A 23,202-nucleotide genomic window follows, 5' to 3' on the forward strand; every position below is an offset into this window, starting at 1 on the left:
ACCTGCTTTACTTTTTTACTCTTACTTACATAACCCTGCAACACTTATTTTACAATTATACTTTCAACATCTTCCAGAGGGAGCTTAGAAAGAAATCTAATCCTCAGTGATTCATATTGTATATAATTGCTTGCTTTTCATTCACCACACTTAGGGGATTCTTCCTTTCTAGTTGCCGCCACCTAAACTATCTAAGAGAAAGTAAACTTTTGCTACACTTAAATAATGCAGAACCAAAGCCATTTCTAAGACTGGTGACAAAAAGGTAGTTGGCTAAAAAAAATTCCCTCTACATGATTAAGGATTCCTATAGGTGAAAAGGCTATTTTCCATTTTTGCCTCTCAGAATTGTCCAAAGTCCAGCCCATGAAGGCTTTCTCTCCAACCCTCAAGGTCCATCTACTACCTCTTCATTTGCTATATGAGGGTCTCTTTTTCTACGAGTGAAATACACAGAAAACAGTTCTATTGGCACGGGATCACACATTCATTACAATAATTTTTTAAGAGACGCTTTAGGTTCAGCAAAACTGAGAAAAAGTTACAGAGATTTCCCATATATCCCATTTCCACCCCACAGGCACAGCTATCTCTCACCAGAGCGGGACATTTGGTACAGCTGATGAACTTCTACTGACCCAACACTGTCACTGTGAGTCCACAGTTTACACTAGGGTTCACTCTTGGTGGTGTGTACATTCTATGGACGTGGACAAATGTGTATGTGCTATGTATCCCACAGTACAGTATCAGACTGGCTATTTTCACTGCCCTAAATATCCTCTGTATTCTACTTATTCATTCCTCCCCATATCCCTTAATGCCTAGCAACCATCAATCTTTTTATTTTCTCCTTTACTTTTGCTTCTCCATGTAGTTGGAATCATATGGTAGGTAGGGTCATATTTTCAGAGTGGCTTCTTTCAGTCAGTAACATAGATTTACGATTCTCCATGTATTTTCACAGCTTGATAGTGCATTTCTTTTTAGTGCTCAGCAATACACTGTTGTCTGGGTGACCAACATTACCTATCTGTTCTCCTACTGAAGGACGTCTTGGCTGCTTCCAAGTTTTGGCAATTATGAATGAAACTGTTAACAACATCTGTGTCTGGGTTTTTGTGTGGACAGAAGTTTTCAGCTCCTCTGGGTAAATACCAAGGAGCATGAATGCTGGATGGTGTGAAAAGCTTATGTTCAGTTTTGTAAGAAACCACCAAACTGTCTTCCAAAGTGGCTATCAGTTTTTGCATACCGACCACCAATGAATGGAAGTTCCTACTTCTCTGAGTTGTCATTGGTCCTGACTTTTGGCCATTCGAATAGGTGTGTTTTTATTTGTATTTCTCTCATGACAAATGATGAAGAGCATCTTTTCACATGCTTGCCTGCCATCTTTCTTTGTGAGGTATCTGTTAGGGACTTTGGCCCATTTTTAAATCAGGTTGTTTGTTTTCTTAACTGCTAAGCTTTAAGAATTTTTTTGTATATTTTGGATAATGGTCCTTTAACAGATGTGAATACTAGATAATTCTGTTATATCTTTATTCAAAAACTAGCAAGAGCAAATGTGTTTTCCTGGTTTATCAATTTCAAAACAGATTAAAGTAACTCCTAGCAAGAAAGTACAATTTTTCAATATGCACAAGCCCAAAGCCACTTCTAAAATGCCCCCAAAACAAAAAACACTAATCACTTAAAAAAATTCTTAGAATCTTATTTAAAACTCATTTTTAAATAAAATTTTTTTTTTATTTTAAAGTAAACTTTATGCCCAATGTGGGGCTTGAATTCACAATCCGAGGTCAAGAGTTTCATGCTCCACCAACTGAGCCAGCCAGGCACCCCTGATATAAAACTGAAAAAAAATCTATTTTTTGTACAATTAATCTTTGGTCTTAGAATTTAATGTAGTTTATAATCTATAATAGAAATATGATTACTGACTAATTATTTTACAGTACTTAAAGAGATGATCCTTTTTTTTTAAAAAAAAGATTTTATTTATTCATTTGACAGACAGAGATCACAAGAAGGCAGAGAGGCAGGCAGAGAGAGAGGGGGAAGCAGGCTCCCCGCCGAGCAGACAGCCTGACGTGGGGCTCGATCCCAGGATCGAGCTGGAGGCAGAGGCTTTAACCCACTGAGCGCCCCTAAAGAGATGATCCTTAAAGTACTGATCAACCTAGCAAGAAATGAAATGAAGTGAAATTACATGATGATCAGTGATAATTAAGTTAATAATTATGGTGGTAGACTGATTTTAAGTTATAAAAAACTTTATAATAGACAATTATAAATTATTCATTATTTATAAATATATCATTTAGAGATTTGCTTTTTTCCCCCACTAATAAAAAAATGCTTAAACTTCAAAAAACTTTTAACTTAAAGGATATGGAAAAGTCCATCCTGATGAAACATTAAAAGCAGCACAAAAAAGATGATGATTCTACTATTTTATCCTTTGTTCTTCTGATAACAGTATACAAGAATAGCTTTATAACTAAGTATAAATATAAATTGCTGTTTCACTTGTTAACAAATAATGTACAAAAGAAAAGAGTTCAGCTGAAAAAGCTTTAGAAATTTAGTGACAGCAGCACTTACATGCTCAAATATTTTTATCACACTTCAACTACACAGCAAGTTATGTGCTCATTAGGTTAGACCAGTTTCAATAGTGTGGTCTGTAGACAAGCAGCATCAGCCTCATCAGGGATCATGTTAGAGATGCAAATTCTCAGGGTCAATCCCAGAATTACTAAATCTGGTATTCTTAGATAAAGCTCAGCAACCCATGTTCTAACAAGATATCCAGATGATGATGATGCAAGCTTAAGTCTGAAAACCATTATTAGAGTAAGAATATAAAAATGAATAAGAAATAGGGGCGCCTGGGTGGCTCAGTGGGTTAAAGCCTCTGCTTTACATAAGCTAATGTAAATATCATTTGGAGCCACGTGGAAAGTTACATTGATAGGGAGAAATTTTTCATCACTGAGGAACCTTAAACAGTAGTCCCTAGCAAGGGTTAACATGCCTGAGTATTTAAGCAAAATGCATAACATTTGCTATCTACTTTAATTGGGCCTCAATATGCTCAAAACACAACTGAATGATAATCTGTGAAGTAATGGTTTGTGACTTTCCAGATTAGTACCAAGGAACTTATTCAGAAGATTTAAGGTGTATTTCTTAAGTTTAAGGTGAGGGGGGAGAGAAGGAGTTGGTGAATTGCAAGTTCTGAAAACAGGAAATACCACAGAAATCAAGTATTGCATCTGTGTTCCATATGATAAAATGAAATAATATGCCTTACTCTGTAAGAAATGCTAATTTGAGAAAAAGCAATCATAAATGTGCCAAAAACCTTCACAATATTCACAGTAATTCTATTCCTAAGAATTAACCTGAGATGTGCACCCAGAGATGCACTGGAAATACATTAAATGTCTATCAGTAGAGAAATGAAAAACTGTGGCACAGTCTTACAATATAAAATATTATATGGACTACAATCCCACTTTAGTAAGCAAATACACACAAAGAGAAAAAGACTAGAGAGAGACATTTCAAACTATAAATAGTAGTGAGAATTCTAGATAATGCTATGGTAAATCCATAAATTTTTTCTTTGGCTGAATGAGAAAAAAATCAGGGAAAAAAAAGACTTAAAACCACGCTTAGGAATATTTAGTGTCATGGGAAAAGGCTATGACTTATTAAAAAGATTACAAAACACTACCTATCATATCATCTGAATTCTACTTTTAAATTGATTTTTTAAGGGTAAATAATCAAGATATAAAATTATATATATCACATTGTTAAAAAATAGCTATGTCTGGATATTAGCATACAGGCAACTTATTCTGTGATTTTTTTGTATTTTCTAAATTTTCTACAATGACTACTGTTTTCAAAATTAGAAACAGCATTTAAAAAAATTAATAGTGCTATGCTACAGGATTGGTAAGTATGGCTATATATCTACAATGAGAAAGCCCTCCTAACTTTAGATATAAATGTCAAATCTATTTTGGAAGACAGGTTACCCATAAATTACATGTAAGTTAGAATGGCACTATACATTACAATAGACTGGTCTCTTCTGTGGGGATTAGGGTTTTCTCCAAATTCCAAGGGTCTAAACACAGATTACCAACTATCAGCAATGGGAACAGAGTTAGAGACTTCAGGTAAGCAGGAACATTTTATGTTTAGAGTAACTGAAAAGTGAAGGTCACTGAAATGTCAAATTCTCAGAAATATTAGTGGAAAGTTATTGATGAAAATACTGACAGGAAGTTATAATTCAGTTCAGTTATGGCTTTCACGGTACACTTTAATTATGTAAGGGAAAAAAAAATCTATAAAAATGTTCTCCTGAAAAAGTTAAACAACAGAGCTAACATATGATCCAGTAATTCCCAGAGAAACAAAAACATGTGTCCACACAAAAAGGTGTACACAAATGTTCACAGCAGTACATGAACTCATGAATGTAGAAATAAATTTTATTAAATACCCTGGAATATTAGTTAGCAATAAAAAGGGATAAAATACTGATACATTTTATAGTATGGATGAACCTTAGAAATACTATACTCAGTAAAAGAAAGCAGATACCAAAGGCTCCATATTGTGTGAGTCCATTTATATTATCTGTTCAGAATGTACAAACCTATAGAGGCAGAAAGTAGATTTGTGTGTGTCTATGGCTGAGAGAAAGAGGATTCAGGGAGAACAGTGAGTGACTGCTAATGAGTACAGTGGTTTCTTTTTAGAGTGATGAAAATATTCTAAAATTGATTATGGCAATGGTTGCACAACCCTGAATTTAATATATTAAGAACCACTGAACTGTATACTTTTAATAGGTGAACTGTTTGGTATATAAATTATATCTCAGTAAAACAGTTCCGAAAATAGTTAAGTCAAAGAGGCAATTATAAATCAGCCTCATTTTTCAATTCAAAGAAAAGCCATGTATTGCTGAATCCAAAAGTCTCAAGCATTATTTGCATTTTCTCAAAAATAACTGATATTTTCTGTCACACTTTTCTTGCCAAGTTTCAAGTCACATAGAGGCACTAGTCAAGTAATTGAATAGAAGAGGCCAGAAGGGACCGTACATTAATAATCTATCCAGTTAGGTTTCTCAAGTCATGCTGAGAACATTTAACAAAAAAATTAAAGACATAACATAAAGTGTACAATGAAAATACTATTCTCTGGCTTCCTATAGAAACAGAGTTACTAATAGACTCTCCACAAATAACGGGCTTCCACTTTAACTAAAAGCGGATGGTTATGTGAGGAATTAAAAGTATAAACAATATTTCAATTTATTACTTGGTATTTGTACCTAACAATAATACCCTTTCTGACATGTTCTATCACTAATATTGAGAAGGAATTTAAAATCAAATGAGGAGATCTAATTTTCGGCTTTTAGAGAGCATTAGAATGTATTAATTCTTTGATGTTACAATCTTCTAAATTACAATTTACTTTGGTTGCTGGATTTCAAAACTTTTTAAAAAATAATATACTCTAACACTTTAAATAATATATTTAACAATCACATTGGAGAATCTGAATTATCCAAGAGATAAACTACCTTTGTTGTTTCTTGATAGCTTTTAATATTTAAACAAAAATCTTTCACACCTGACAGAAAATCAGCAACATAAGTGACTACGAGATCATCCAAAAATATTTCCACACTATTCCAAAGGCATAAAAACTAACAGTGCTCAACTGATTGCATGACTATCATCAATAGGATATCTAAGTCATGAGGAAAGAAGACGTTTCCTTAACAATCTCCACTTTCCCATAAATGGACCCACCAATATGAACTGCCATTTCTTATTGGTTAAGACTGTGCAGTAGACAACAATAGCTACTTAGGACTGAGTGAATCCTGACCTACCAGAAACTATTTATTGTTTCAGACCCTTATCATGAGGCAGAGCTATCTGTGTTAATTCCTATGCCATCTCCTACCACTTCAAACTTAATGCTCATAATTGCATATCAATTGTTGACATTAGTAATAATGACTTTCTCTGTCACTTAATTCACTATCATTAAATTAAAGCTTCCTGACAGAAAAATATTATAGATTCTAATACAAAGCAAACTAACATTTACCAATATCTACCATGTCCTAGATATGTGCTAGAAGCTTAACATGGATTATTTTATGTAATCCTCACTGCAGTAGGTACCAGTGGTATTTCCTAAAAGCTATGAGAATTCCAACAGCAATGAAAACTCATTCAGTTTATACTAATTCACTCAGTTCATACTAAAGTTTCCTGGGAATGTGACAGATCCTATCCCAATCATTCATTTATACAAAGTAGTTATTAATAAGTTGAAAGGCATGTTGCTTTCTCATACCATATATGCCCTTAGCTATTGACTTAATTCTTAAGTTCTTAAAGCTTAATGTCACTAACATTCTCTAAGTAAATATTATTTATTACTATTACAGGATTTTTGACAGAAAAGTGATAGGTTAGAAGTTACAAAAGGACGAGAGCCAATGTACCAGATTACAAACGTCAGTATGATAGAGTAACAGGGTTGTTCCAAATAAATACAACCTACTTCATAATTTTACCTACAGCTAAATTAGGGATATAGGTATGGTGGAAGAGACTAAGGAAAGGAGTTTAATTCTGTTACCGGGCAAATGTTTCTGGTAATGGGAAGAAACCCAAGTAGATGGATAATATGAGTATGGGGGAGGCTCTTCACTAAAAACCTTTTACTTTTAAATAAAATGAATTTACTATCTATTAAAAATTATTAAGTAGGGGGCACCTGGGTGGCTCAGTGGGTTGAGCTTCTGCCTTCGGCTCGGGTCATGATCCCGGAGTCCTGGGATTGAGCCCTGCATCAGGTTCTCTGCTCAGCAGGGAGCCTGCTTCCCCCCTCTCTCTGCCTGCCTCTCTGTCTACTTGTGATCACTGTCTGTCAAATAAATAAATAAAATCTTAAAAAACCAAAAATAAAAATTATTAAGTAGAGGGGCGCCTGGGTGGCTCAGTCATTGAGCATCTGTCTTTGATTCAGATCATGATCCAGAGTCCGGGGATGGAGCCCTGCATCCTTGGGTTCCTTATTCAGCGGGGAGCCTGCTTCTCCCTCTCCCTTTGCCCCTCCCCCGGCTTGTGTTCCCTCTCTTGCTGTCTGTCAAATAAATAAATAAAATCTTTAAAAAATATTAATAAGTAGTACTTTGAGTTTCTGATAATTTTAGAACTAGTGTTTGAAAATAATGAATATTAAATATTTTAGCCATGGACTTTAGTTTTTCATCAATAAAGCTGAGTATTTTCCTTTGGCAACCAAAAATATTACTCCCTAAGTTAGGAACATTACTACTTTCATGTGGACTGTCAAAACTCTTAGGATTATACAATCCTCTGACTCTGAATTAGCCAATAGCTAAAAGAGAAAGTAAAGGTGATCTTCAACAGGAAAGACTCTTTATACATTCAGTCAACAGCCAGTTAGGGACCAGCCCAGTAAAAGTAACAACTTGGGTCCCTGGAACACAATCTAAGAGGCCAAAACGGTCAAATCTTTAGACTGCTTTCCATTTGCAGAGAAGCCTCCTACTCCCCAAAATAGTTCCATCAACTGCTGTTTCTTAAACAAACTTGTTTAACAAGGACACAGGAAACCCAAACAACTGTATTAAGCATGACTTCTGGTCAGGAAATGAGTTTTTGATCAGTGGTAAAACTGAAAGTTCTCGTTCATATGTATTACTATTTGAGGTATATCATCCACGCCTTTGATTCAATTCCTCCCCAGCCAAGCTCCTTTCACAGAAGGAGGAAAAGGACAGATTATTTTAAATGTAATTTCAATAGCACAAAATTTATGTATTTTAGTTTAGAGTTGCTAATTTTATTGATTATGGCTAAAGCCAAATGCAAAGTACTTACTCCAGATCTGATACTTAAAAATAAATAAAAATAGGAATGCCTGGATGGCTCGGTCAGTTAAGTACTTGACTCTAATTTCAGTTCAAGGTTGTGATATGGAGTCCCCCTCCCCATCGGGCTCTGCACTGGGCATGGAGCCTGCTTAAGATTCTCTCTCTCGGGGCACCTGGGTAGCTCAGTGGGTTAAACCTCTGCCTTCGGCTCAGGTCATGATCTCAGGGTCCTGGGATCGAGAGCCCCACATCGGGCTCTCTGCTCAGCAGGGAGCCTGTCCCCCGTCCCCCCCGCATGCCTCTCTGTCTACTTGTGATCTGTCTCTCTCTGTTAAATAAACCAATAAAATATTAAAAAAAAAAAAAAAAGATTCTCTCCCTCCCTCTCCCTCTGACCACGCCATCTCTATAAATCAGTCAATCAATCAATAGATTTCTGGTGACACCTAGGTGGCTCATTTGATTAAGTGAATGCCTTTAGCTCAGGTCATGATCCTGGAGTCCCAGAATCAAGTCCCACATCAGGCTCTCTGCTCAGCCAGGAGACTGCTTCTCACTCTGACTCTCTCTGAGGCCTCTCATGCTCTCTCTCATTCTCACTTTCTCAAATAGATAAAATAAAATAAATCTTAAAAAATAAATAAACAGATAAATAAATTTCTAGAGAAAGATGCTGGCATGGAGTTAGGATCATAATACTCCATACATTCAAACCTAATGAAATTAAGAAAAATAAATTAAAATGGTATTTTTTGTGTTTTTGGCATGTTTAAATGTTTCTTACTTCAAATTTTGAAAACTGATTTTAAAAAATAAAATACCAAAGAAAAACATCATCTGGAAAATAAAAGTAAAATATGTAGAATTTCACTTAGGATCTAACCATCCCATCTCTTATTCTTCAAAGAATAGAAAGTAAATGAGAAAAATTCTACAGTCTTCTCTGATACCAAATTTGGAGGGAAAATAAACGAGGGGAGTAGACTAGATATCAAAGTGGAAAGATTTATGTACAGTAAAAGCTATTCTCAGATCACTTGCTCATCAGAAATTTTTAAAAAACTGCCATGTTCACCATACCATTGTTCGCTAATAGGGAAATATGGCAGAGGACTCCAAAACAAATAAATAAACAGATAAATAAATAAATAAATAAATAAATGGTGCAAAGCTGATTATTTCCAGCAATAAGCAAGATTAACTAGAACAAAAAGACAACAGACAAAAACTAAGAAATAAAAAACATGGGAAAGAGGTAGGAGAAAAGAGGAAGAAATTTCCTCTTGAAGATCCCCTTTCTAACTGTGAATTTACAGTGCCAAGGCCACTAGTCAAACATTCACCTATCTTTCACTCTCTCTGCTGGTAAATATAAATAATAATACCAATTACTTATTGACATTTAATGTGTTGGTCCCTATTCCCAGCATTTCAAACACATTTACTTATTTTAGCCCTTACAATACCCTATGAGGTACAATAATATCCCAATAACAAATGAGAGAAGTGAGACACTGAAATAAAGGGATTTGCCCAGAATTACAAAGCAGGAAAATGCTGGAGACAAGATTCAACACCAGTTTGCTTCCAGAACCAGAGCTCTTGACCAATGGAAGAAAAAATTAATAAATGAAACAGTTTTCGATACTAATTTATATTATGAAAAGGTTAAATTCAGGGGAAAAATATGGATCAAGATACAGAGTATCTATAATAATAATAAATAATACCAACCAAAACAAAGATATAATGGACATAAATCTTTATACATCCGTATTATTAAGATATATAAAGCAATGATCACTGGAAACATACATCAGCAGAAATTTTAATTCAGTAACTGCCAGCTTATGATGAAACAAACAGATATAAAGGGGCTATAGAGAAACTGAATAACATAATTAATAAGGCTGAATTAATATGTAATGAATTCTGTATCTAGAAGTAAAGACTATGCCTTGTTTTCAAATACCCAAAGAGCATAAAAAAAAAAAAAAGATCTTATATTAGGTCACAAAGAAAATTTCACTGACGTTTCCACAGATACATAATTCTATTTTCTAAATACAATAAAGCTAGAAATTAAATTTTTACTCAAAAATTTTAACCATTTAGAAATTAAAAACAAAACAAAAAGTCTCATATACTAAACAGCATATCAAAACTGAAACTACACAGTATCTTGCAAATACAAATGAGCTCAGAGAGTAAGTCTTGGCATAAAACACCTATATTACTGAACAAGAAACACATACAAAAATTAAGCATTTATCTCTAGAATTGCGAAAAAATATATACACTCCAGGAAGGCAGAAGTAAGGCAATGATAGAGCAAAGTCAGACAGCAATGAATTAGGAAAAAGAAAAATAAGAAAACAAATTTTAACACATTACTTTTTTAAAAAAATACTATATAGGGCGCCTGGGTGTCTCAGTGGTTTAAGCCTCTGCCTTCGGCTCAGGTCATGATCTCAGGGTCCTGGGATCAAGTCCCACATCAGGCTCTCTGCTCAGCGGGGAGCCTGCTTCCCTCTCTCTCTCTCTCTGCCTGCCTCTCTGTCTACTTGTGATCTCTCTCTGTCAAATAAATAAATAAAATCTTAAAAATAAATAAATAAATAAATAAAATAAAATAAAAAAATAAAAAAATACTATATAACCTAATAAATTTAATCACTCAAAACACATATGCAATATTATAAGTAATAAAAAAAATAACTACTGAAATACAAGAAATTAAAACAATTATATAAGAATATTTTGTGAAACTATGCAAAATACTTGAAAAGCTAGATGAAATGGATTATATTCAAATGAAAATACTGAACAAAAGAAACAGAAACTAACAGAAACCAAAAGCCAAAGGGGTGCCTGGATGGTGCAATTGGTTAAATGTCCAAGTCTTGGTTTCCACTCTGGGCATATTATCAGGGTCCTGAGACTGAGCCCTGTGTTGGGCTCCCTCAGGATCTGTGCTCAGTGTGAGTCTGCTTACGACTCGTTCTCCCTCTCCCTCCCCACCTCCTCCCTATGTGCAAGCACTCTCTTACAAATAAAAATAAAATCTTAAAAAAAAAAACAAAAAAACAGAAACCAAGAGCCATGGGAAAAAATTGAGACTTTACTAAAGAGTTATAATCTGAAAACACACTAGTTAGCTTCATAGGTAAAATCTTTTCAGACTCAAATAACAGATAATTGGGATATTTTCACCATATGTGCCAGAGCACAAAGGAAGGAAACTTGCAAAATCTTTTTATGAAGCAAATATGACAATAATCTAAGGATTACATTATGAAAAAGAAAAAAGTTTAGACCTCATTTCTGAATTCTGAAACAAATATAAATATTAACAAACACTTCATTTGCCACTGTATATTTTTAAAAAGGACTCCATAAATAGCATTTATTCCAAAATTGTAGTCATGACCAATTATTAAGTAATGTATTAAAGAAATTCACCATCTTACACATAATGAGTCAAAACAACATATTCACTTCAATGATGCAATGGCATTTCACACAAAGAATCACTTCCAATTTAAGAAGAAAAACAATTAGTAAAATGAGTACACTTAATGCTACTCCTGTCAGAATGAATGTACCAGTTAAGTTTATTGAGATATAACTGACATATAGCATTATATTAGCTTTAGGTGTAAAACTTGGTTCAATATTGGTCTATGCTGTGAAGGGATTAGCACAATAATCCTAACACCATCACCACTCACAGTTATGGGAATTTTTTCTTGTAATGACAACTTTTAAGACTTTCTTTCTTACCAACTTTCAAATATGCAATACAGTATTAGTAACTATAGTTGCCATGGGGTCCATGATACCCACTAGACAAATTATTTTATAAATAATTTTATTTTCACCCATTTCACCCACCCCCCCAACTCCCAGCAACCATCAATCTGTTCTTTGTATCTGTGTCTTTTTTTTTAAGATTCTACATATACGTGAGATCATATTTTATCATGTTTATCTTTGTCTTTGATTTATTTTACTGAAGTATATGACAAGCTTTCATTCTTTTTTTATGGCTGAATAATATTCCATTGTATCTACACAGCACAACTTCTTTGTCTATCTATCTGCTGATAATCATTTAGATTGCTTCCACACCTTGGCTACTGTAAATAACTGCCCAAAGAACATGGGGGTGTATGTACGTTTTCAGCTTAGTGTTTTGTCTTCTTTGGATAAATACCCAGAAGTAGAACTGCTGGATGATATGGCAGTTCTATTATTAATTTTTTGAAGAAACTCCATACTGTTTTCCATAGTGGCTGCACCAATTTATATTCCTACCCACAATGAACAAGCATTTCCCTTTTTCCACATCCTAACCAACATTTGTTATCTCTTATTTTTTTCCTAACAGTCTGACAGGTGTGAGGTGGTATCTCACTGCGGCTTTGATTGCATTTCCCTTATCATTAGTGATGCTGAGCTTCTTTTCATATTCCTTCTAGTTGTCTAAATGCCTTCTTTGGAAAAATGTGTATTCAGATCTTCTATCCATTTTTTAACTGGATTGTTTGTTATTTTGCCATTGAATTATGGAAGTTCTTTGCTATTTTGGATATGATTTGTAAATATTTTCTCCTGTTCAGTAGGACGTCTTTTCATTTTGTTTATGGTTTCCTTTGCTATGCAGAAGCTTTTTAGTCTGATGTAGTCCCACTTGTTTATTTTTGCCTTTGTTGCCTTTACTTTTAATGTCAAATTCAAAAAATTGTCACTAAGACCTATGTCAAAAAGCTGTGTTTTCTTCTAGAATTTTTTTTATGGTTTCAGGTCTTACATTTAAGTCATTAGTCCATCTGAGTTAAATTTTTGTGTATAATATATGATAGTGGTCCAGTTTTCCCAACATCATTTATTGAGGAGCCTTGTCTTTTCCGCATTGTATATTCTTTCCTCCTCAGTGGTCAAATGATTATATATGCACGGGTTTATTTCCGGGCTCTGTTCTCTTCCACTAATCTAGGTGTCTGTTTTTACACCAATACCACACTGTTTTAATTATAATAGCATTGTAATATAGTTTGAAGTAAGGAATTATGATGTCTCCAGCTTGTTTTTTCTCAGGATGCTTTAGCTATTCAGAGTCTTTTGTGATTCAATATAAATTTTAGGATTGCTTGTTCTATTTCTGTGAAAAATGCCTCCGGAATTTCGACAGGGATTGCACTCAATCTGTAGACTGCTTTAGGTAATATGAACATTTTAACAATATTAATTCTTCCAATCCATAAGCATAGAATAGCTATTTATCTGTGTCTTCTTCCATTTCTTTAGTCAATGCCTTATATAGTTCAGTGTACAGGTCTTTCACCTCCTTGGTTAGATTATTTCCTTTTTTAAAAAAATTTTTTATTATGTTAGGTTATTTTCCTACCTATTTATTCTCTTGATGCAATTGTAAATGCGATTTTCTTAAAATGTCTGATACATTATTAGCATAAAGAAACACAACAAATTTCTGTATATTGATATTGTATCCTGCAACTTCATACTGAATTCATTTATTAGTTCTACCCGTCTTTTGGAGTTTTCAGGGTCTCCTATATATAACATCATGTTATCTGCAAATAGTGACAGTGTTACTACTTCTTTTCCTATTTGGAAGCCTTTTATTTCCTTTTCTTGCCTAATTGCTCTGGCTAAGATGTCCAATACTATGTGGAGTATGTGGAGCGGGCATCCTTATTTTGTTCCTGATGTTAAGAAGTTTTCAGTTTTTCACCATTGAGTATGATGTTAGGTATGGGCTTGGCAGAGATGGCCTTTATTGTGTTGAAATACATTGTCTCTATACTCATTATTTTGAAATTCCTTTTTTTTTTTAAATTAAAGATTTCATTTATTTGACAGAGATCGCAAGTAGTCAGAGAGGCAGCCAGAGAGAGAGGAAGGGAAGCAGGCTCCCTGCTGAGCAGAGAGCTCGATGTGGGGCTCAATCCCAGGGTCCCGAGATCATGACCTGAGTCGAAGGCAGAGGCTTTAACCCACTGAGCCACCCAGGGGCCCCTTGAAATTCTTTTTTAATCACAAATGAATGTTGAATTCTGTCCACTGCTTTTTCTGCATCTACTGAGAAAATTGTATACTTTTAATCCTTCTGTTAATGTGGTATATCACACTGAATAATTTTCAGGTGTTACACCATCCTTGTATCCCTGGAATAAATCTCACTGATTATGGTGTATGATCCTTTTAATGTATTGTTGAATTAGGTTTGCTAATTTTTTTTGAGGTTTTTTACATCTAAATTCATCAGGGACATTGTCATATATTTTTCATATTATTTTCATATAATTTGTCTTCTTTTGGTGCACCAGCTCTTTAAAGCTTCTTCCCATAGTAAGTTTCATGGCCCAACTTAACTTTATGTGGGCAGAGAAGTAAAATCCTACCATGGGCTATGAAGAGAGAATGTATATATTTGTGAAAAGCCCTCATTGCTACTATACCCAGGAATTCAGAAGAAACACGTTTTATTATTGCTCTAAGCTATATTTCACTGTTTGACCACTTCATAAAAACTATATGCATTACTTTCTCATTTAAAAACATGCTCATGTTCAGAACTTTAAATCCATCCAGAGATGAAGCTTTAGACTATATGGTGAAAACTGAGAAAATATTACTGTCTGATTACTGTAACCTTAACTATAAAGTTCGATTTTAAGAGTTGGCAATAATTTTTTCTTTAAAAAAAGGTTGTATCTGCAAGGCTAATGTCTTAGAGTAATATTAAATTCCACAAAAGGGTTTTTAGTTTTTATTTCTATTAAGCTATACAGATTATTCTAATAATCTGGCAATGATCCATGTCTTCACTGGCCATAAACGTGTGAAGCTGTTTCTCTTTTAGTCCTCAGAATAAATGCATGATTCTGCAAACTGGGTATTGCTAACTTCAATTGATAGAAAAGGAAAGTGAAGTTTGGACAACATGAAAGTTAATTTAGTGGGCCATGATTATTTCCCCAATATATTATTCAAAAAATTGCTAACATACCACTTTACTGAAAAAAAACCCTTAGTGAGCACTCATAATGTCAACAAATTCTATACATAATACTTTACTTTATTTGCCTCAACATATATCTACCTGTCCATCAACTGATCTTATTTTTGATTCATTTCAAGGCAAGCCTCAGACAGCAGTATACTTCACCCCTTAATATCTGACTAGAGTTCAATATTTGTTTACTGCTCTATATTTTAAAAATGAAGTTATATAGTAAAATATACAAGTGTATACTTGTATACATTCTGACAAGTACATTCATCCACATAACAAACACCTCTATCAAGATATAAAAAAACTTCCATTCTCCCAGAAGGCAGGTTCTCTCAGATTGGGCCTTGATTTGAACACATGATCCATCTCCAAGGTCCATGGTATTTTTCACAACACTATGCTACTTCTTTCTAAAAGGCCCAATGTGTAAGTACATCAAACATTAAGAATTTTATTCCTAACCCTCAATAATTACAGTAGTTGAAATATGGAAATATGAAAGGAAGAAAATACTAGAGACACCCTCCATCAAAACCAGACAGCCTCGATATTTAATATCCGTAGTAAACAGACTGTACACGTTCCCTCCACTGACTTACCTCTAAATAAACAAAAACTTCTACTTGCCTCCCTAAGAGCTCAAGAGTTAGCCCAAGAAGAATGGATGTGGCAATTAAAAAAAAAATTCATATGTTCATCTCTTGTATCTTTAATTAAACCAACAGATGCTTGGGGGCAAGAACATTTCTTACGCTTAAGTGTCATATGCTTTAGTGGTTGCTCTGAGAGGCAGTGGGGATTTGGAGAAAAAGCCAAAGCTTTGGAATCAGCCAAATCTGGGTTCACATCTCTTGATTTAGTAGCGATATAAACAACAAATTACTTAACTTCTCCATGCTTCAGTATCTCATCTGTAAAATGAGGCTTTTGTTTTACCTTCCTTTCAATGTCCTTTCTCAAATAAGTATCTAAATGGAGATCCATGCAGACTTTTGCCCTGGACCTCAAGTTTTAGGGGCAACTGTTCTGGTCCTCTTCTAGTTATACCCCTCCTCACAGGTGAAGAGATCATAGGTCCAAAAGAACATACACACCATGAGCCCACACCTCTGCCTCCCTCTATGCCCTGGGTAATCTAGACCCAGGAATTCCTTGCCTAAAAAGAGTAGCGTTGCCTCCAAGGTCTGAAAGAACCTATACCCTGGGTCTCATTTGCTGAAGAAATATGAATGAAGCATAGATGTGAGGACGGGGTGGTTGAAACGTTATGTATAAAGCCATCCCTCAGAGAAGAGAATGGTGTGTGGGGTAGGAAGAGATACAGGTTTAGGTGCAGAAGGCAGGATGTGCTCAATGCATGCAGACATATTCTGGCATGTATGTCTGAAGAATCCAACTTTAGTTCAAACCTAAAGTTCAAGGTCCATAGGGCATATTTGTCAAAGTGGGAGAACAAAATATATTTTAAACACACACACAAACACACATTTATTATTTTAACTTAGATGTACATGGTATGTTGGTCTTCATTTAAATTTGCATTACAAATGACCTTAACTGTATCTACTACCAATAAGTATTGACATACTCACTTTCAAATATTATCATATTTAGTCATGTAACATTATCATGAGCTAGGCTTCACTAACCCCGTCATGCAGATAAAGAAACAGACAAGCTTAAGAAACCCTTTTTTCTATCTCTACCTCGCTTTCTTAACTCTCAATATCTGCGTTTCCTCCTCTGTCATATCATCAATATTACACTCTCCAAAATAATGTGCCCTTCTTCTCCATGGTTTCTCTTTAGCACCTGACAGTGTTACCAATTCTTCCTCAGAACATCTTTCCCTTTCTTCTAAGGCTAGACTATCAGTTCTCTTAGGTTTTGCTCTTTTTCTGGCTCCTCTTTCTGAATAGTGTCTGCATAAAGTACATGATCAATAAAAAGTAGGATTTTTTCAAATCTAAAAAGAGATTTTATCTTGAAGTACAGTGCCAGTCACTCAACTAAGTGATACATGCACGCACAGCATTCCATTTATCCTAAAAACACCATAAAACTGAAGCTCAGAATTACTGACTAACTTGTGTCAGAAACCTGGCTCCAACACTTTCTGGCTTTAAGATCCTGAGTAAGTCACTTATCCTCCCTGAGTCTCAGCTTCCCCGTCTGTGTCATCTTGTAACATTCTTATGAGAATTAAATGAAACTCAGGATATAAAACACACAGCACATGATCCATCGTCAGTAAATGTTAACCCCCTCCCTCCTCTTCCTGGTGCTTCCAGATGAATATATTAGTTTTTTCTTTCCCTCTGTGCATTTCCAAAGACTAAGTCCTTGGTCACTTGACCTTTCTTTATGTTCCATGTCTACACTTACCACACATGTCAACCCAACCTCTCCAGAAAGGTGATCCTGAATTACCTGCATCCATTTCTAAGTGTCCAGGCCTACATCTAAGTTTTGCTAGTTATTTCTCCCATCCAAGTACTAACCAGGCCCGACCCTGCTTAGCTTGCTAGTTATTTCTGTTGGAGAATCCCACTGCATACCATATCAACTGATCTTTTCCTCACAAAATGAAGAACAGAAAGCAAAAGACCGGGGGCGCAGGGGAGAAGCACAAAATATTACAAAGACAAAATTGATATGAGGAATGATAAAGAAGCTAATTTCATGGTTTCAACTTGCTGAGAAAATTACAAAAATTGCAAAGATTCTCATAAATCATGTCCAAAATTTTCTCCCTTTTTTCTTCAGACATGAAGCTCTAATTCTTCCATTTCCCTAATCCACAAAGCCCCAAATCTTCTCATTCCTTTTGATTCTCACATTGAAGTGCTTTCTTCATCAAACATCTAATTACATACTATCTTCTATTACTGATTTTCAGAAATTAACATCTATGTTCCTAACTATGCTCCAAGTTCTTTAACACCAATAACCATCTCTTATATTTTTAGTTCTTCACAATGCTGATTGTCTACTATTATGAAGATATGGTCAAGAACTCAGAAATCATAAATTAAGATGTTTTCAGACTTTTTCCTGACTTGGAAGGAAACACTTCTAAAATCAAAAAGGTTGGGAACCTTCAACATGTAGAAAAGTGTGACAAGCCATGTGTTAATATTTTACAAATTATGTCCAAGAACAGTGCAAACTTTTCTCCAAAACTAATTTATAATTTTCTCATATAGATACTAGTTATTATATTAATTTCTGTTAAGCAATTCTTAAAACTATGTCTCAAAAACCATGTAATATAGACTTCTGTGCTATTTATTAAATTCTAAATAATTTTAAAACGTTTATTTATTTATTTTTAAAGATTTTATTTATTTATTTGACAGAGAGAGCTCACAAGTAGGCAGAGAGGCAGGCAGAGAAAGAGAGAGGGAAGCAGGCTCCCTTCTGAGCAGAGAGCCTGATGTGGGGCTCAATCCAGGACCCTGAGATCATGACCTGAGCCGAAGGCAGCGGCTTAACCCACTGAGCCACCCAGGCACCCCAATTTTAAAACTTTAAAACCCAAATGACAAAAATCAAATTTTAAAAAAGAAATGGCTTCCTTTTTTGGTTGAATATATTTTAAATTTGAAAAAATTTTATGAAATTACATTTTCTTTAATGTGATCAAAACAGAAGAACTGCAGAGTAATAAAACTGATTTTGATTTGCTTATTTTACCTGAGTAGCTTTATCTTTCATGCATGAAGGGTAATGAACATGAGGATCCCGTGGCCACTGTCCTGTGAGATAAGGTCCTGTTATCGTATCCAAAGAAGAGGTTCGCCTTATTGTACTAGAGGTTCGAACTTGCTGAGATTTTGGCCTGTCCACTATAAAAAGTGAAAAAAAAATTAGATTAGTCACTGACAAATTACGTAAAATTTAAAATTATTTAAACTTCATAGCTTATAGCAAATGTCACCCTGTCAATTTTCCCTAGAATATGTATTTACCCTAAAAGTTCCCTTCTATGACCTGATGAAATTTGTAGACCCTCTCCGAAGGAAAATACGTTTACATGTTAAATCTTGCATATCCTTCCAGGGCTGTCACAGATGCTGTGAAGCTCACCCATTTTAGAGATCTATTCTAAAACCTACCCATCTTTGTCACTGTCATTACTTTAATTAAGACTCTCTCATGTCTCACCTGGACTGCCAGTTCCCTAACTGCTCTCCCTGCATCCATCTCAATTAAATCTTACAGGGCTACCGCCCAACACCACTAAAAAAAACCATTTCCGTGGTTAATCATTGCCTTTAATGTAAAGCCTGCATTTTTTACAATTTGGCTCCCACACACCTCTGTGTTTAATATCTTGCTACTCCTCTATAAATCCACACTAACTACAAAGTGCCAAATGAACTAACTGCAGTTTCCCAAATGTAAAACACTCCCTTCCCTGCCTCTACACATTCTATTATTTACTGAGCCTAGAACGCTCTCCTTTTTTTGTTCACTTGACAAAGTCTTATCTCCCAGACCAGTTTCGGTGTCACACCGCCTCTGTGAAACTTTTCCCAGTGTTTTCTTTCTCCATCTCTACCTCTGCTTGCATGCAATCGTAAGTCTGTCTTTCTCCCCAACAAGTTTAGCCTCTGCATACGGAAAAGGAGTCAATGCTCAACACTTATTTGATCAATTTATTTACAGCTACACAAAAATAACATGTATAAAGAACTCTATATTTGATTTCAATTTCATCATTTACATATGAAGAATCTGACGCCCAGAGCGATAAAACTGAATTGTCTAGTGAAAGAGAACTGCTAACAGAAGACAGAGGTAAAAAAGAAGCAAGATCTCTAGACATTCTATACCTTTCAATCCATCTACCACAACCACCTACTTTTCTCCTTTTGGGTAACTCTAAGTACTTCTGTTGAAAATTAAGATGATCATAACGAACTCTACAGTTTCTTTACAAAGAAATTATAGAGGTTTTCATATCTACATCCCCAGTAATTTACCACCGATGTGCTTTCTATAATGAAACCCCTTGACTTATAAGCTCCAAGGCTCAAAGTCTTATTCAGGATTATATCTCACATTGAACTAAAATGCCTTGCACATTATAGTCAAGAGACATTTGTTACTGAACACTGTTCTTTAACTATCTTCCTGAAACCAGAATACATTAAGCAGGTTTTTTTTTTTTTTAATCAGACAACAAAACACAGCACCCTAATTTCATTTCAGCGTGGGCAGAGAATCTAGGATGACCTATTTCTACCTACTCTTTGCAATTACCTGAATTTTCTTTCAATTTTTATAAACACTTCATGAGTCATGAAGAAGATATATTTTCTGTTTTCAGAATATAGAGCTCTTTATTTGTCTTGTACATCAACTGAAATAAAAATATAGAATATAGGAATAAAATAAGTGGATCTGTCAGAGATTTAGAAGAGAACTCTCAAATTTCTAAACTACCATTGAGAACTAATAATTCTCTTTCTTTCCTGCAATTTATTTATTTATTGGAGAGAGAGAGAGAGAGCGCACACGAGAATGGGGGCAGGAGTAGACGGAGAGAGACAAGCAGATGCCGTGCTGAGCAAGGAGCCTGACAGAGGGCTTGATCCCAGGACCCTGAGATCATGACCTGAGGCAAAATCAAGAGCCAGATGCTTAAACAACTAAGCCATACACATGCCCTTCTTTCTTGCAATTTTTTATCATTTGTATTTGAGTTCTGTGTAATTTAACACATACTGATCCATGATGTCATCATCATGGTTTGCACACTTCACCATTATAATCTGTTCCATTTATCACTTTTTAAAAAAACTCTTTTAAATGAAACATTATGACCCCCTTTTTCTCTCTATTATAATTTGCCTGGGTCCCTATTCTTTAATTTTCCATTTCCTTCAATCATTCTGTTTATGTGTCTCTTGTATACAGTATATAAACTAGGCTTTTTGAAAAAAAAGAAAAAAACTTTGTAGTATGCCTTCTTGTAGAAAGTAAACTTATCCCACTTATGTTATTGCTATAAAAAGTTTTAACTTGTCATGTAACATTTTTCTTCCTATTTGCGATACTTCCTTGTTGTGTGTCCTGTATTTCACTGTTTTTTTTTCTTCTCTCTTCTTGTAAAAACTAATATCAATGTAAACTGTTTTTAATAGTAAAAATTATTTCTGTTAATTCATTCAAGAATTTTTTTCCTGGCTATAAAAGCAATACCCACAAATATTAGGAACTCTGGAAAACATGTCTCTCATAATCTAATTTATAATAATTTGTTTAAAAGTTTTAGAAGTTATTTTATATTTCCTCCACCAGCAGGACACAAAAGACAAAAACATATTATCCCCTAAAAAAAAGCCAACATTTATAGCAGTACACTACTAAATAAAAAAAAGTCCTACATAAAGGTCAGCTATAAACAAGAAAAGAAGAACCATTACATGTGAAAAACCTGTGCCTAAACTTAAATTGCTCCAAACTATTAAAATGTTGTATGTACTCAACTTACAGCTATTAAAACTCCTCCTAAATTGGAAAACAAACTATAGGGGCCATTTTTATGTTTTATAACGAAGAACCTATATAAATAGGCCCCTTGATCTATATATTTTAATTTGTATTTAGTAACTCCTACTATTTATCACTGGACCTTTGCCCATCACTCTCAAATGATCGCATATCCTCCTCTTAATATCCTGTGATCAGCTACTTTGTCAGAACTGTGGTCTTCAAACCATTTTGACTTAAGAACTCCTATTGGTAAATAGGCTATTTATTTATAAATGTGGTATGTACTATATTACTAATATGCTAAATATTATAAAATAGACAAAACAAACATATATGATATGGCATACAAAATTAAAATATGCATGTATAAAAAACAGAAATTATGATGTTTTCTCCCTGTATCTCAACAGATGGCCCCACTCACTTTAATGGACCTGAAACTGAGTGCTAGACTCAATGCATAGATTGGCCACTTAGCTGTCTAGTTTCATGATATTACCCTACCGCTTAATCGTGTTAAGAATGTATAAATAAGCACCAGGTATTACCAACACCAAAACAAACAAATAAAAAGATCTCCTTTGAAAGGAAAAAGTTAGGACAGCACAATATCCACATCTTGTTAGAAAATTCACTCTACCCGTCATCATTTTTTTCAAGAAACTGAAGTATATGAAGCAAGTATTCTTGAAAGTTCCTATTTCAAAGATATTCTTTAAAATAAAGATTCTCACCACTGCTCACAACCAGGAAAATGTCAAAGACAGGGTATTATTAATTTCCAAACTATCTGAAGTGTAAAAATTCAGAACAGGTTGGAAAACTGGCGAGGATGGTTTCTTCTAAGATATGATTAGTCATAATAACCCCATCTATCAAATATCACTAAAGCCTTAGATTTAACAAAAGGTTTATCATAAACAGTACAGTTCTATTTCAACAAGATGACCTGTTACTATTATCCAAACTTCCATGGCAGTGAGTTAGTCTTTAACTGCCTTATATCTAAGCCCTGACTCTCACAAATTTTTATTTATTCATTTCATAGTATCTCCTACCAATTCAGGTTTTACAATGTACTGCACGAAGGAAAATCAACACTGATTTTGTATTACTTATATATTCAACACAATAAATTGTTTATTTCAGCATTACAGTTGTTATTAGAATATGTATTTATTTCTGAATTTGGTAATCACAATATTTTTCTACTAATTATTACAAAATTACCTCAATTCAGGTTAGATCAAACCAGAGGACACCTTATGAGCTAGAAGCAAGCATTACTAGAAACAATTTTTGAATTAATTTATAAGAGCTTGAATAACCTAATAAAATTGCTAAAATAAAGATTCAATTATACTTACATAAAGTATGAAAGAAAATCAAATAAATACTTATTACTTAAAGTAAAGAGGCATCAGGAAAACAGTACCTTCATGAGTGGTGAAAACAGGTAATCATTATTTCTAAAGAAAACTTGCTAAACATCTACCATATGGAAAGGACTGTTACATATACCAAGGGAAATTACAAAATAAGTTTCAGACTCTCTTCAAGGAGTTTATATACTGGTTAGGGAGATCTGATACATATAACTGAATTACAATATAAAGCAATGTATGTATGGCAAACATACAACAATGAAGGATAAGAAGGCAAACAAGGCAAAAAATAAATTATTCAGCAG

The 23,202-nt window shown here is 34.4% G+C and overlaps 1 protein-coding gene across 4 annotated transcripts in view; it reads right to left on the reverse strand.

The window, feature by feature from the left end:
* The window catches only part of GLCCI1 (glucocorticoid induced 1), a 101,288-nt gene that overhangs the window by 48,810 nt on the left and 29,276 nt on the right, over window positions 1-23,202 (reverse strand). For 2 of the 4 annotated variants that reach the window (XM_082693366.1, XM_082693367.1), the window contains exon 2: window positions 18,705-18,856. In XM_082693366.1, coding sequence (XP_082549492.1) covers window positions 18,705-18,856 — 152 coding nt within the window. Of the gene's footprint in view, window positions 1-18,704; window positions 18,857-22,879; window positions 23,002-23,202 lie in introns of those variants that run through there. The other 2 variants (XM_082693369.1, XM_082693368.1) reach the window with 2 other exon arrangements.

The sequence above is a fragment of the Mustela nivalis genome (genome assembly GCF_964662115.1).
Source record: "Mustela nivalis genome assembly, chromosome: 12".
Lineage (NCBI taxonomy): Eukaryota > Metazoa > Chordata > Mammalia > Carnivora > Mustelidae > Mustela > Mustela nivalis.